We start from the raw sequence: 13,158 nt of genomic DNA on the forward strand, positions 1-13,158 counted from the left end.
AAGATGCAAAACTTGAGGGTAACAAAGTCAACTTCAGATATTCACCTTTTTTTAAGTTCATAAAACTGCTGCACTTCACAGGCAAGTGTCAGAAACCAAAACACCCCTAACAGACCAAGAAAATGATCTACGGATTAAAAGCTTCTCATTAGAGTCTGAAGTTGTTGTTTTTTTATCCCATGACTCCTGTCCAGAAGAGGTTGATCAGATATGTAGTCAATTTAAATGCAATAGTTTCACTCATCAGATTTGATCAGTTTATTTGCAGCCCCATGCACAGTTTTGTGATTGGATATGTTCGTGAGACAGCATGGCAAGTAAACACTACGTAGGTTAAGACCAGTAAGGATAAAGCAAACTTTCCTCCTTTTTACATGGGGCTGCAGGACGTTTGTAAATCACTGCAGTTACAAGATACTGTTTGCAGGGATAACACTAAAAGGAAACATCCTTGCACCACATCCTAAGCAGTGAGCATGGTACTTAACAGAGATCCTTTAATGTATTAATTCAAGTGCTCAAGAATTAGACTATATTTATAACCTTATACAGATACTTTCGTTATTACCAGGAAAGTAAGCCTGGTGATACTGAATAGTTAAAGGAAATTGGATGCATGTATTTCTGATTGTGACCCTGTGTTTGTTGGTCTCCCACTTTTTTTTTTTTCAATGTAATCAAAGTGCTGTTACAAAGACAGGATTTATTACATTGCAGCAGAAATGATATCATCTTTGGAATTAATACATTAGGTCAGTCACACACCTCCCAATACTAGGAGCCTTTGAGCACGTCACATACATATAACTGTGTCGACATGTCAATCATCACCATTAAACAAGGCCTGTAGATGCCAGGAGAACTATGGAAAACCATACACACATGCACAGAGAATAAAACTTTTAGTGAGGTTTTTCATTTTTAGTAGACGCAGTGAAATCACGCAAAAAAAGTGGGACAGGGTATCCAAATCTGGATAGTTTTTACAGGATATAAGATTTGGAAATTTGGAAATTATAGAAACGATAAGTAAGAAGAGACAAAGATTATTCAGGCTGCACAAAATTATAACATAACATCTTAAATTAAATGCACCAAAGGGGGCAAGATTTGCAGCTCACCTTATATTTACAGTCCTCTCCAGCTGACAGGATACGGTCATTAACGGAGTTCCAATCAACATTTAAAATGACACCATCATGGGCTTTCCACTGTTAAAGAATTTAAAGACAACATAAACTCAAACAATATCAAACCATTAATGGCACAGATATTGCTCACTTATTTTTTGCTCAAAGCATTATGTTAACTCAAACTAGACAGGAGGCACCTTACATTGACAAAGGGTGTGTTTGCCAGAAACATTTGTGCACCTAGCAATTCCAAACTGCACCTCTGTATTTTTTCTTTTGCACAATTTTGACACTTTTTACTTTAGCACAGCACTTAATAGTACTGTGAGCCAAAGTAAGATTCCATTCTTTGGAGGCACTTTAAACACTATAAGCACAACAGCTCATTGTACTAGTTATGGTGCAAGCATTGCTTAGGTACCATAGTTGGGAACCCATCCTTGGAAGACAATGATGCTCTAAGAGCATTGGACTAAGCCTCCAGCAGTATTTTAGGGTTATCATTGCTGACAAGCTTATGCTGATGTCAAAAGGGGAACAATCTTTAGGGCCAGAAGAGCGCTGGTTTTGTGCAAACTGCTTATAACAGATTAAAAGAAACAAGAATGATGACACCCAAAAACGCATCACACCATAATCACTATTTGAAAAAGAACCTGCATATGTTATGGAGCTTGGAGTGCCCTTTTAAACAAATACTCAATGGGGAAACTTTTGAACATGCTTTATTGTATCAGTCTAGACACTGGGTTATCGAACCCCTTCACCACCCTAAAAAAAAAAATGTGTCTTGACAAGAGCACCCTACAGCTTTAAGCACTTTCTAATTACTGCAAGGAAAAAAAAAAAAACAACCTTTACCATCTTTACCAATTGCTCTGTGTAGGCCTCTTTAAATAAAAGTTAATGACTCAAGGGGTGGATCAGCAGAACAAAATATGGCTAAATTAGATAATATGGTGTTACTGATGGCTTATATTGGACAGCACATTTATCTGGTGAGATACAGTCTCAAGATTATTCAATAAAGGGTGAACTACCATAAATCTAACATTAATATTAAATTTTAGGCAAAAAATATCCAAACTGGCAAATGTTACCAATACAGTTCTTTTGGCCTAAAATGTGAAAGTACCAACAATGCAAATTACTCTTCCTTCATAATACACCATCTCTCAAACTGGCACTTGATTACTGGATTACCTGTATAACTTTGGAATTTGGCTGCAGTGGTTTGATGATCAATTGCTTTCCTAGAGGATAAAGTATTTTCTCAGAATCAGGACCCCAAGCCACCGAGTAAACAGGTGAACCTTAAATAAATGACGAAGAAATAAAAAATTATATAGTAATTATTAGTGTTTACTGGACAATGTGAACATTAAAGGAGTCACGCATTTTTATTTGTCCAATTAATTGTTCTTTATTAATCTTATTAAACATTATTCAAAAGCTTTTATTTCCCAATACAATAAATTTCATATGTAGGTTTAACAAGTACTCGTGAGCACTGGAATATAAACAGAAATGTATTTTACTACCATGACCTAATATTTTTCATGCAAAGTCTTTTGATCGGATTTTATTTTTACCTGACCCCAAGACTTATAATGATCAAGACATGCATCATCATATATTTTTTTATTTCTTTAATAAATTGGCGCAAGCAAACATCAAATTAGAAGAGTAAAAACAATCACATTTATTACAAATAAATAAAAAACCTTATATTAAGGTCTTGCAAAATCAGCATCAATGTCATTATTACCCGTCTGGGCTACAGTAGACCTCAGCATACCACTCTTTGACCACATTTTTATGTACCCATCTTCACCAACTGTGGAAAGACAAGACACACAATTTAGTTATTTATTTCATTTTTCATTACATTTAAATTAATATTAAGAGAAAGAAGATGATCAAGTGAAACATGTTTATCAGTTACCTTATACTTATATTGATTTTGTTATGATTTTTTTATTTTTTATTAATAAAGTATAAAAAGTATAGCTTAATGAGTATTGTACGCAGTGCTGGAGACAGTATCTCCAGAAGGATATTAATACTTTGAAAAGAGTTAAGAGAAAGGCTACAAAACTAGTTCATGCATTGCAGGGTAAAACGATTTTAACATGTATAGCTTGGAGGAAAGACGGTACAGGGGGATATGATAGAAACATTTAAATACATAAAGGGAATCAACACAGTAAAGAAGTAAAACTACCAAAACATGAGGACTAAGTCTTAAATTAGAGGGGCAAAGGTTTAAAAATAATATCAGGAAGTATTACTTTACTGAGAGGGTAGTGGATGCATGGAATAGCCTTCCAGCTAAAGTGGTAGAGGTTAACACAGTGAAGGAGTTTAAGCATGCATGGGATAGGCATAAGGATATCCTAGATATTAGAGACTAATGAAAGTATTAAGAAAATTGGGCAGACTAGATGGGCTGAAAGGTTTTTATCTGCCGTCACATTTTATGTGATAGACTGTGGACCAACTGGGATAATCAGCAATAAAACACAAGCACGCACGCACGCACGCACGCACGCACTACTATATCACAGTGAAATTAGATAAAAAAGAGGCTGGAATGGGTTAACTAAAAAGTGCTCCCAATTGCAGTCTCTATACCCTGAATGTGACTGCTCCGTTACTGTAGAGCCATAAATTGCTAGTCATAGAGCATAAATAGAACTAGAAATAAATAAACTTTATTGAAAAAACACAACGAAAATCCCAAACTAAACTAAATGTAAAAAGAAAATAACTTTGGGAAGTACTCAGTGTATATACAGTGTCTTAAAAAACGAAATAGGATCATCTGCTATTGTGCAAAACTGTTAATCATATCATATTTAGTGACCATTTAAATGTTTGTAACGATGACTGATATAGATAATCGTTGCCCGCTTGTTAATAACAGTTACTGACAGCTTGTATGCAACATTGTATCAGCAGGATAAGTAAGCAACATATAGCCACTAAAGCGATAGGCTCCGGGTAAACCCTTTAGCGCAGCAAAACATATATCTGCACGTGCAGTTGCTGCCTAATCAGAGTAAGAATATAATGAGAGTATTAAGTATTGCTCAACATCAATTCTGGAGAAACGAAAACACTATTAATCAGTGGCTATATATAACGGGGTATACTATCTGGGAACAGTGGTCAGCAGTAAAGCCCGAACTATAAATTAGTCTAGATGCTAACCGACAAAGTACCTACAGTCCCGATTATGACATCCCCATATAGCCCCCAAAGTCAATAGATGGTAGGGAGAACGTGGGGTGCAGGTAAATATTAAATCCGGCCGGACAGTGAACCCCAGATACTGATTAAATAATTAGTGAGCCCTAAATAGTATAGGTGAACCCTAGACCAAACTTGATATATACTAGATAAGGCGGAATAGAAGATGATCCTAAATAAGATTAGTAGTAATCAAAAAGTAACGCTCAACGCGTGTTTCGGCACAGACGTGCAGCGCCGTCGGAATACCATCATGATGTCATGAATTAGGGGCAGGTAATATTAGGTTTAAAAAGTGGCGCTATCCTCACAATCGGTTAGCTCTTGACAAAGGCACACGTCTGTGCCGAAACGCGCATTGAGCGTTACTTTTTGATTACTACTAATCTTATTTAGGATCATCTTCTATTCTGCCTTATCTAGTTTGGTCTAGGGTTCACCTATACTATTTAGGGCTCACTATTTAATCAGTATCTGGGGTTCGTTTATATTATTTTAGGGCTTACTACAATAGAGGCTTGTTTATATACCACTTAGGGCTTACAATCTAATCAAGCTAGATAGCTATCGACTATGTCTTAGGAGCATTAGCTAGTTTGCTCTTGATACGTAGGACTTCTTTAAGATATCTCTCAACTTGCTATTTAGGTTGTTCTATACTAGTCATCCTTCTGGGCTATAAATCAGACTCCTTGAGGGATTTTGCTCGCCCTATGAATTAATGAGTTTGGATTAATCTGAAGGTTTATCTATATCACCATAGAGGATTACGCTTACCTCTATTCACTGTCCGGCCGGATTTAATATTACTTGCACCCCACATTCTCCCTACCATCTATTGACTTTGGGGGCTATATGGGGGTGTCATAATCGGGACTGTAGGTACTTTGTCGGTTAGCATCTAGACTAATTTATAGTTCGGGCTTTACTGCTGACCACTGTTCCCAGATACCCCGTTATATATACACCTACTGATTAATAGTATTTTTGTTTCTCCAGAATTGATGTTGAGCAATACTTAATACTCTCATTATATTCTTACTCTGATTAGGCAGCAACTGCACGTGCAGATATATGTTTGGCTGCGCTAAAGGGTTTACCCGGAGCCTATCGCTTTAGTGGCTATATGTTGCTTACTTATCCTGCTGATACAATGTTGCATACAAGCTGTCAGTAACTGTTATTAACAAGCGGGCAACGATTATCTATATCAGTCATCGTTACAAACATTTAAATGGTCACTAAATATGATATGATTAACAGTTTTGCACAATAGCAGATGATCCTATTTCGGTTTTAAGACACTGTATATACACTGAGTACTTCCCAAAGTTTTTTCTTTTTACATTATCTTTAGTTTGGGATTTTCGTTGTGTTTTTTCTGTTCCTTAAGAGGGACCAATAAAGTGTATTTATTTTTAGTTCTATTTATGCTCCATGACTAGCAATTTATGGCTCTACAGTAACGGAGCAGTCACATTCAGGGTATAGAGACTGCAATTGGGAGCACTTTTTAGTTAACCCATTCCAGCATCTTCTTTATCTGTTATTATTTAGGGTTATGCCCTCAATACCCGTCAGCCATCACACCCTCGATGAGTGATTGTTCTGATCACTCATCGCGGCTGTATAGTTCCACAGTGAAATTAAACTATTAGATTCATTTCATTCATGTCTTTATGTATGACTTGCAACTACTGAACTATAGAATAGGCATATTGCACCCAATGAAGAAGTTCAGACGTCTGCTTATTATTGGCATGTTGCTTCAAATACATTATCTCCGTTATAAGAGTATCACTTTAAACCCAATAGTCTGTAAAGACAACTTTCTTGAACATGTTAATGGTCACGATTATTATAATTCATAATCATTAGCAAAATGTAGACTGATCAGTAGACAGATGCAAAAAAATCTCTCATCTACCCAAAAATTGAACAGTAATAAAAACTACCACATTATAGACTACCACCTGATACTAGACATGTGCAATTCGTTCTGAATGTACATTCGGACAAATTTCGTGCAATTCGGACATTCGAATGCTTACGAATGTCCGAAGTTCGAATTGCCGAATTTTACAAAGTGACGAACCGAACTGCCGAAGTTCCGAATTGCTTCGGATTTCTGAGAAGTGGCAAAACAAGTGGTTAGGGTTAGGGTCTGAATTGCCGAAGTTCCGAATTGCCAAACCGAATGCCATTGGTCCGAATGGACGAAGCAGACAAATTTTTTTACGTACCTGAATTTCCTAACCGAACCAAATTTTTTGCCCATGCACATCCCTACCTGATATTCATCAAAACACCATCTTGATGAAACTGTCTTACAAACTGGAAGCTTACCCTGCAAGCCTTCCCAAATTCCAGAGCTCAGCAATTACAGTACTGCTCAACGTCATAGTCAGAGCATCAGTTGAACAATGAAGCTTCCCCTTGTTCATAAGGAAGCCATTGCTAAGCCGACAAAGAAGAAACATAACCTCAACCCAGCTATGAAGAATCAGGCCAGTCATTTTTATATTCTCATTTTTGGCTGAAATGAAACAAAAGGTAATCGCTACTCTGCTTCAAGTGCACATAGTGCTAGGAGAGACGGATGAAGAGCAGTGACACAGAAGTGCTGAAAGATGTGCATGTGGGACAGACGTACATCTATTTATCATTACCCAAATAGTGAAAGGGTTACTCTAAGCATCATGACCACTTCTGATTTTAGAAGTGATTATGGTGGTAGCAATCTTATGTGCAGTGTTTCAGCCTATACAGAGAAATCTCTCATTTTGTACAAGGGTGTAATTATATACCCTGCTCATGTGACTTAGTGCTGGAGTCCTGGAGCTTCGGACCGACTAATGTTAATTCTGTGCAAAAACACTCTGCACACTAGTAGAAGAAGAAATTAGATTCTTTACTTACAGACAGTGCTGTGAGCATGACTGCATATGTGTGTGTATATATTATATATTTCTCTATGGTAGTTAGATGCATCTGTATGGTAAATCTGTGAATGGATGTCTGGATGAAAAGATTTGTAAGTGATGTGTTATGGTATGAATATAGAGGGTGCACTGACTTGGTGGGCCTAGTGCAGCATGAACATACACTAGGAACAGAAACATATACTGGGCAAATGTAAGACCTTGTAGAGGAGGTTTAAGAAACCGTACATTGCAGAGTCCCTTTTTTGACTAAAGAAAGAACTGGATGAATCAGATTTAGACCAAATAAAAAGCTGCATATGCCTTCCTGGTGGAGCACCCACTAAACTCAAAGTCATATCATCAGATTTATGCTAAATGGTCCTCTAAACCAGCACTTCTCAGTCTTCCCTGGCCACCAAAAGGTACACACTATCAATGTACCCCACAGATTTTTAAGAACGGTTTAAGAGGTGCCGCAAACAATACTTTTGAGTGGCATATGAAACTAATCCCCTCCTGAGATTTCCTGAAATGCCCACATATAATTCAAATTTTTGTGGGGAACAGCAACAATGTAGATAATTGAAAGGCAAATTTTAAGTGAAGTACTGAATGGATAATATGAGACACCCGGAGATTATGTTCTGAATGTTCCAAATGTTTACGGATAAGCAAATAAGAAGAAAAGAAAATTACCTGTAAGCAGAGCTGTTCCTTCATAATTCCATCGGCCAGCAATTACTGCACCTGAATGAGCCTCCACGGTTTTTTCCACCCTCCCAAACTTGGAAATTAAATGGAATTTTCCTAAAAATAGAATTATTAAATGTGATCAGGAAACAATGATATACCACCAAATAGTTTATTAGGATTTACCCATATCAGGAATGGATTATTTATTTAGACAAATCTGTCTATTTTCAATATATGTGTAAAATATTGTTTTCTATTTAACATTCCTTTGGTCCTTTGCTACTTTATAGTATACACAAATAGGATTATTCAATAAACCAGGAATTTTGCAGGACTGACCAGTGGATTTTAAATTGCAAAAAAACAATAAAGAATAAAGTATTTTGGGTTTATGAAGGCCATAAAAAAAACGTATTATTTTTTTTTTTAGCAAGGATTCATTTATACAAACACTAAATATAGTAGTGAACAACTTACCAAATAGTTAATTACAAAAACTACTGTACAACTCACCATCAGAACTAGTCAGCACAAACATTTCAGACTGTGATTGCTTCTTGTTGCCATTATTTTTGGGGAACCAATGAAGGTTAATTGGGTATGTGTCATCTTGGAGTTTTACAACCAAGGTTATCTCGCTATTTAATAAATTCCATTTCAGAATCTGGTGGTCATCACTGCAGGAATACAGCTCATCAGCAGAGGTCCAACCCACACAACTAACCAGTTCCTGATGTGCAGAGGAATTAAGGAATATAACAAGTGGATCCAGTGTAAAAAATAAATAAATTATATATATATATATATATATATATATATATATATATATTTTTTTTTTTTTAAAACAACACACAAAAGATTGTTAAATATCTCATGATTACTCTTTTTAGAATTCAAAGTTAAATGAAAGAATTTTGCAGTAGTATACATAGGAAGTAGTAAAAAAAAAAAACTGCTAAAGAAAACATCAAAAGACATAGAAAAGGAACAAAGATAAAATTATATAGAAAAATGTAATGAAAGAAAGTAGGACAAGGATGGGCAGGGTCAAGGAATATTTTTATATTTAGATTTTATTTAACAGGTTTTTCTCTCTTTGATATAAAATATTCAGAAGCACTAAAGGGGGGCGGGGGGGTAGTTTAGAAATACTGCACATGCATACATGAGCTTAAAAGCATGACCATTTTTTTTGTTTGTTTCTCAGATGGGCCACCCATAAAGTTTTAGGCCAAAACTATAGGGCTCAATCAGCTTTTAATCCAGGTCCGATAGAATCCTTTTATTTTCTATCTGTAACATTGATTTCTCTACTTATGTGTGGAGGGATGAGTGATGGGTGTTTTCCTGCAATAAGTTGAGTGATACAAAAGGAACAGAAAAGTAAAACAGCTGTTAAAAAGTAATTTCAGGGATGGGGGGGGGGATTTTTACCCATTGGGGGGTATGGAACGTGGCCCCAGATGTTTCTCAATGGCTTTCTTTAAATGCATATTCTCTGTATTGTGAAAAGTTAATTTTGATTGAGCACAAGCTAACAAGGTCCTGACCTAGGTTTTCCCTGGGGGCCAGGTCCTCACTGATGCACCAGCTGTATCGCTGCACACACAAGTTTTGCCGTTTGGAATAAGATCACTCCTATTCTGCTTGTTTGATAAGGTTACCAGACTAAAATCCCTGTTTTCATGGGACAATCTCTGTAACTGAGCCTTTGTGCTTGGGTTCTATTTCTACTAGAAATGCTTCCTAAACATTTTAAAGCCAACAGTGAAAAATATACTATTTCTTTAAAAGCTATATAAAAGACTAGACTTATTTACTATTAATAACTACAAAAGGATAACATTTTTGAATATCATCTTTAAACTACTAAAGTATCAGTTATTCTGAAATTAACATTACAAACGAAGGAATCATGGGATATGGATGGATGGATAGATAGAGAATCATAGAAAAACCAAAGCAAGGGCAATACAAAAATGTATTTCTCTAGCTTATATGCAGCTGCCAAAAGGATCTTTCATAGGAGGGTTAATATATATATATATATATTATAATAAAATATTTAATTAAATAAAAAAAAAATACTGTGAAACAGGTTATTGGTTCAGCTGATAATTAGAGCCATATTTCGGATAATCGGTAATTTACCGATAACTTACTCACTCAAATAGTTTTTCTTTTTTGTAAGATTACAACAGTTTATAAAAACATTGTAACAAGTGTAGGGAAGGGAAACTTGGATGAAGAAAGAGGGGGATCCATATAATGGAACGATTAATATAGTAATTAGTGATGTCCCGAATGGTTCGTCTGCGAATAGTTCCTGGCGAACATAGCATGTTCGCGTTCACCACGGACGGTGAACATATGCGATGATCGGTCCGCCCCCTATTCGTCATCATTGAGTAAACTTTGACCCTGTACCTCATAGTCAGCAGACACATTCCAGCCAATCAGCAGCAGACCCTCCCACCTCCTAGACAGCATACAATTTAGATTAATTCTGAAGCTGCATTCATTTTTTTTTGTGTTTGTCTTTTTTATACATTATCCCCCATAGCCAGTAACCTGTGTTAATTATACATTATCCCCCCGTAGCCAGTAACCTGTATTTATTATACATCATCCCCCATAGCCAGTAACCTGTGTTTATTATACATTATCCTCCCATAGCCAGTAACCTGTGTTTATTATACATTATCCTCCCATAGCCAGTAACCTGTGTTTATTATACATTATCCTCCCATAGCCAGTAACCTGTGTTTATTATACATTATCCTCCCATAGCCAGTAACCTGTGTTTATTATACATTATCCCTCCCATAGCCAGTAACCTGTGTTTATTATACATTATCCCTCCCATAGCCAGTAACCTGTGTTTATTATACATTATCCTCCCATAGCCAGTAACCTGTGCTTATTATACATTATCCCTCCCATAGCCAGTAACCTGTGTTTATTATACATTATCCCCCCATAGCCAGTAACCTGTGTTTATTATACATTATCCCCCCCATAGCCAGTAACCTGTGTTTATTATACATTATCCCCCATAGTCATTTATCATTGGACCTAGGCAGCATGATGTCTTAGGCCGGCCCAGAGAGTGAGTGAGTGAATAATATAATATATATGTTCAGAAACATATTAGTAATATATGTAAATCGGGTTCATGCAAAGAGGGTGAAAAGGTATTAAAGAAAAAGACACTTGTTGCATCAAATTTACAAAGCCAAACTTTTAAAGGCTTTCCTCATTTCTTTCTCGGGATGAGGAATATATCGGCTGTAGACTGAGGATTTTCATCTGCCCAATCTTTTAATAATATGCACTGGAGTGTCATTGTTTAAGGAGACCGAAGCTGCCCCTATTCTAAATGAAAGACCCGAGACATGGATACAACCCAATCTTAGGAGTAGTGTTCTGATGTAGATGAATTTAGCCGTAGTCAGAGGGATTCAGTGAGAGTAGTGGTGAAATGTGTGTGGCATGACTGAGTGTGGGTAAGTAAGAATCAAGTATTTTAACTGGGCACTAGTTCTAGGTGGGATAAAGTGGTATAGTGGATGGATGAGTAGTTTGGTTCGTTTTAGAGGTTTGTAGAGAAAGTATATAGTGATCATGATTTTTAGCGATATCCAATATTTTTAAGGTGGTCACAAACAAACATAAAATGCTATATAAAATTTGTGGGAATATCGAATAGTCGTGTACAGTAAATCAGAGAGGGCTCAGAATATCGAACCATCGATCGGTAACCTGGATGAAGTAGGGGGTCTATCTGTTTTATTAAATATGCGGTAATATGCTTTTAATGGGATAGGACATTAGGAAAGGTGTGTGATTGGGATAAGTGGTTGTGGCTGTATTTACCTTATCCTGGGACCGACCTGGCTCCTAAGCTTGAGCCGCGCGTGGCTCGATCACTCCTGCCTCCACACGAGCCGCATGCGGCTTGATCTCCTCTTCTGACTTAGCCGCGTGCACTGACCGCAGTGATCGGTCACGTGGCCCGTCTGGCACTAGAAGCAAGGCTCGAGTCACAAGCTCGCTCTTAAAGGGGCAGTGGGAGCCAAAAGTTGATTCAGGCTCCCATTGGCCCACGTCATTCCAGCACCCCCACACACGAACGTTTTGGGGGCACAATAGCTTGCATTTAAAAAAAACAACTTTTTTGACTGTAATATAATAGCAGTCAGTTTCCTTCACATGTGTGTGTTTCAGGGCCTGCCAGGGCACAGTGTCACAACAGTGCAACACATATCTGGTGTAACAGTAGTGTACATTTAAAAAAAAAAAAAAATACAGGGGGCTTGTTGTCACCTTTCGGGGACCCTTGGTGTTGTACGTGGCTGGGTGGAGGAAGAGACCTTCAATGACATCAGTGAGGACAAGGAACGGGACATGGCTAGCTTGGTATCCAACCTTGTGAAAATGGGGAGTTTGCGGTTGTGCAAATGGACTGTTTGCAGTTGTTTGCGGTCCGTTAAACGGGGAGTTTGGTCTGTACACTACCTGATCGATACAACATCATACCTGATGTTTTAAAGCGCGTTATTCCAAACAATTTAGGAATGTTAGGTGATTTATGCCCTTTATGGATTAAAACCAGACTCTGCATCAACTATGTAATTTTCCATGGGAGTTTTGCCATGGATCCCCCTCCGGCATGCCACAGTCCAGGTGTTAATCCCCTTGAAACAACTTTTACATCACTATTGTGGCCAGAAAGAGTCCCTGTGGGTTTTAAAATTCGCCTGCCTATTGAAGTCTATGGTGGTTCGCGAACATTTGCGGAAGTTCGCGTTCGCCGTTAGCAAATGAAAAATTTTATGTTCGCGACATCACTAATAGTAATATATAAAGGCATACAATTCGAGTGACACATTGCTACAATAGGGCAAATTGTTACAGACTATAGGTCTTTTTAATTTCGTCTTCCCACATATCCTAATCGTATTTTAATTGTGCAAAGAGGTGCGAGTTACTTCTATGTGATAGTTCGTGTGCTTTATTTTCTAGGATTAGGTTCAGTAATTCTCTGAGTGATGGCATATCTTTAGATTTCCAGTACCTAGGCAAACAAGAGGTGGCAGCTATCAAAATGTGGCCTGTTATTATTTTAACTTACTCACTTCTCTCTGTCAACGCGC

At 37.2% G+C, this 13,158-nt stretch overlaps 1 protein-coding gene across 1 annotated transcript in view; it reads right to left on the reverse strand.

The window, feature by feature from the left end:
• IFT80 (intraflagellar transport 80) overlaps window positions 1–13,158 on the reverse strand; it is a 113,457-nt gene that overhangs the window by 83,705 nt on the left and 16,594 nt on the right. The window contains exons 2-6 of the mRNA XM_063442606.1: window positions 8,516–8,732; window positions 8,006–8,116; window positions 2,902–2,970; window positions 2,337–2,446; window positions 1,122–1,211 (exon numbers count right to left, since the gene is read on the reverse strand). Coding sequence (XP_063298676.1) covers window positions 1,122–1,211; window positions 2,337–2,446; window positions 2,902–2,970; window positions 8,006–8,116; window positions 8,516–8,540 — 405 coding nt within the window. The 5' untranslated portion in view covers window positions 8,541–8,732. The remainder of the gene's footprint in view (window positions 1–1,121; window positions 1,212–2,336; window positions 2,447–2,901; window positions 2,971–8,005; window positions 8,117–8,515; window positions 8,733–13,158) is intronic.

This window comes from Pelobates fuscus, chromosome 2 (genome assembly GCF_036172605.1).
Source record: "Pelobates fuscus isolate aPelFus1 chromosome 2, aPelFus1.pri, whole genome shotgun sequence".
In the NCBI taxonomy this organism is placed as follows: domain Eukaryota; kingdom Metazoa; phylum Chordata; class Amphibia; order Anura; family Pelobatidae; genus Pelobates; species Pelobates fuscus.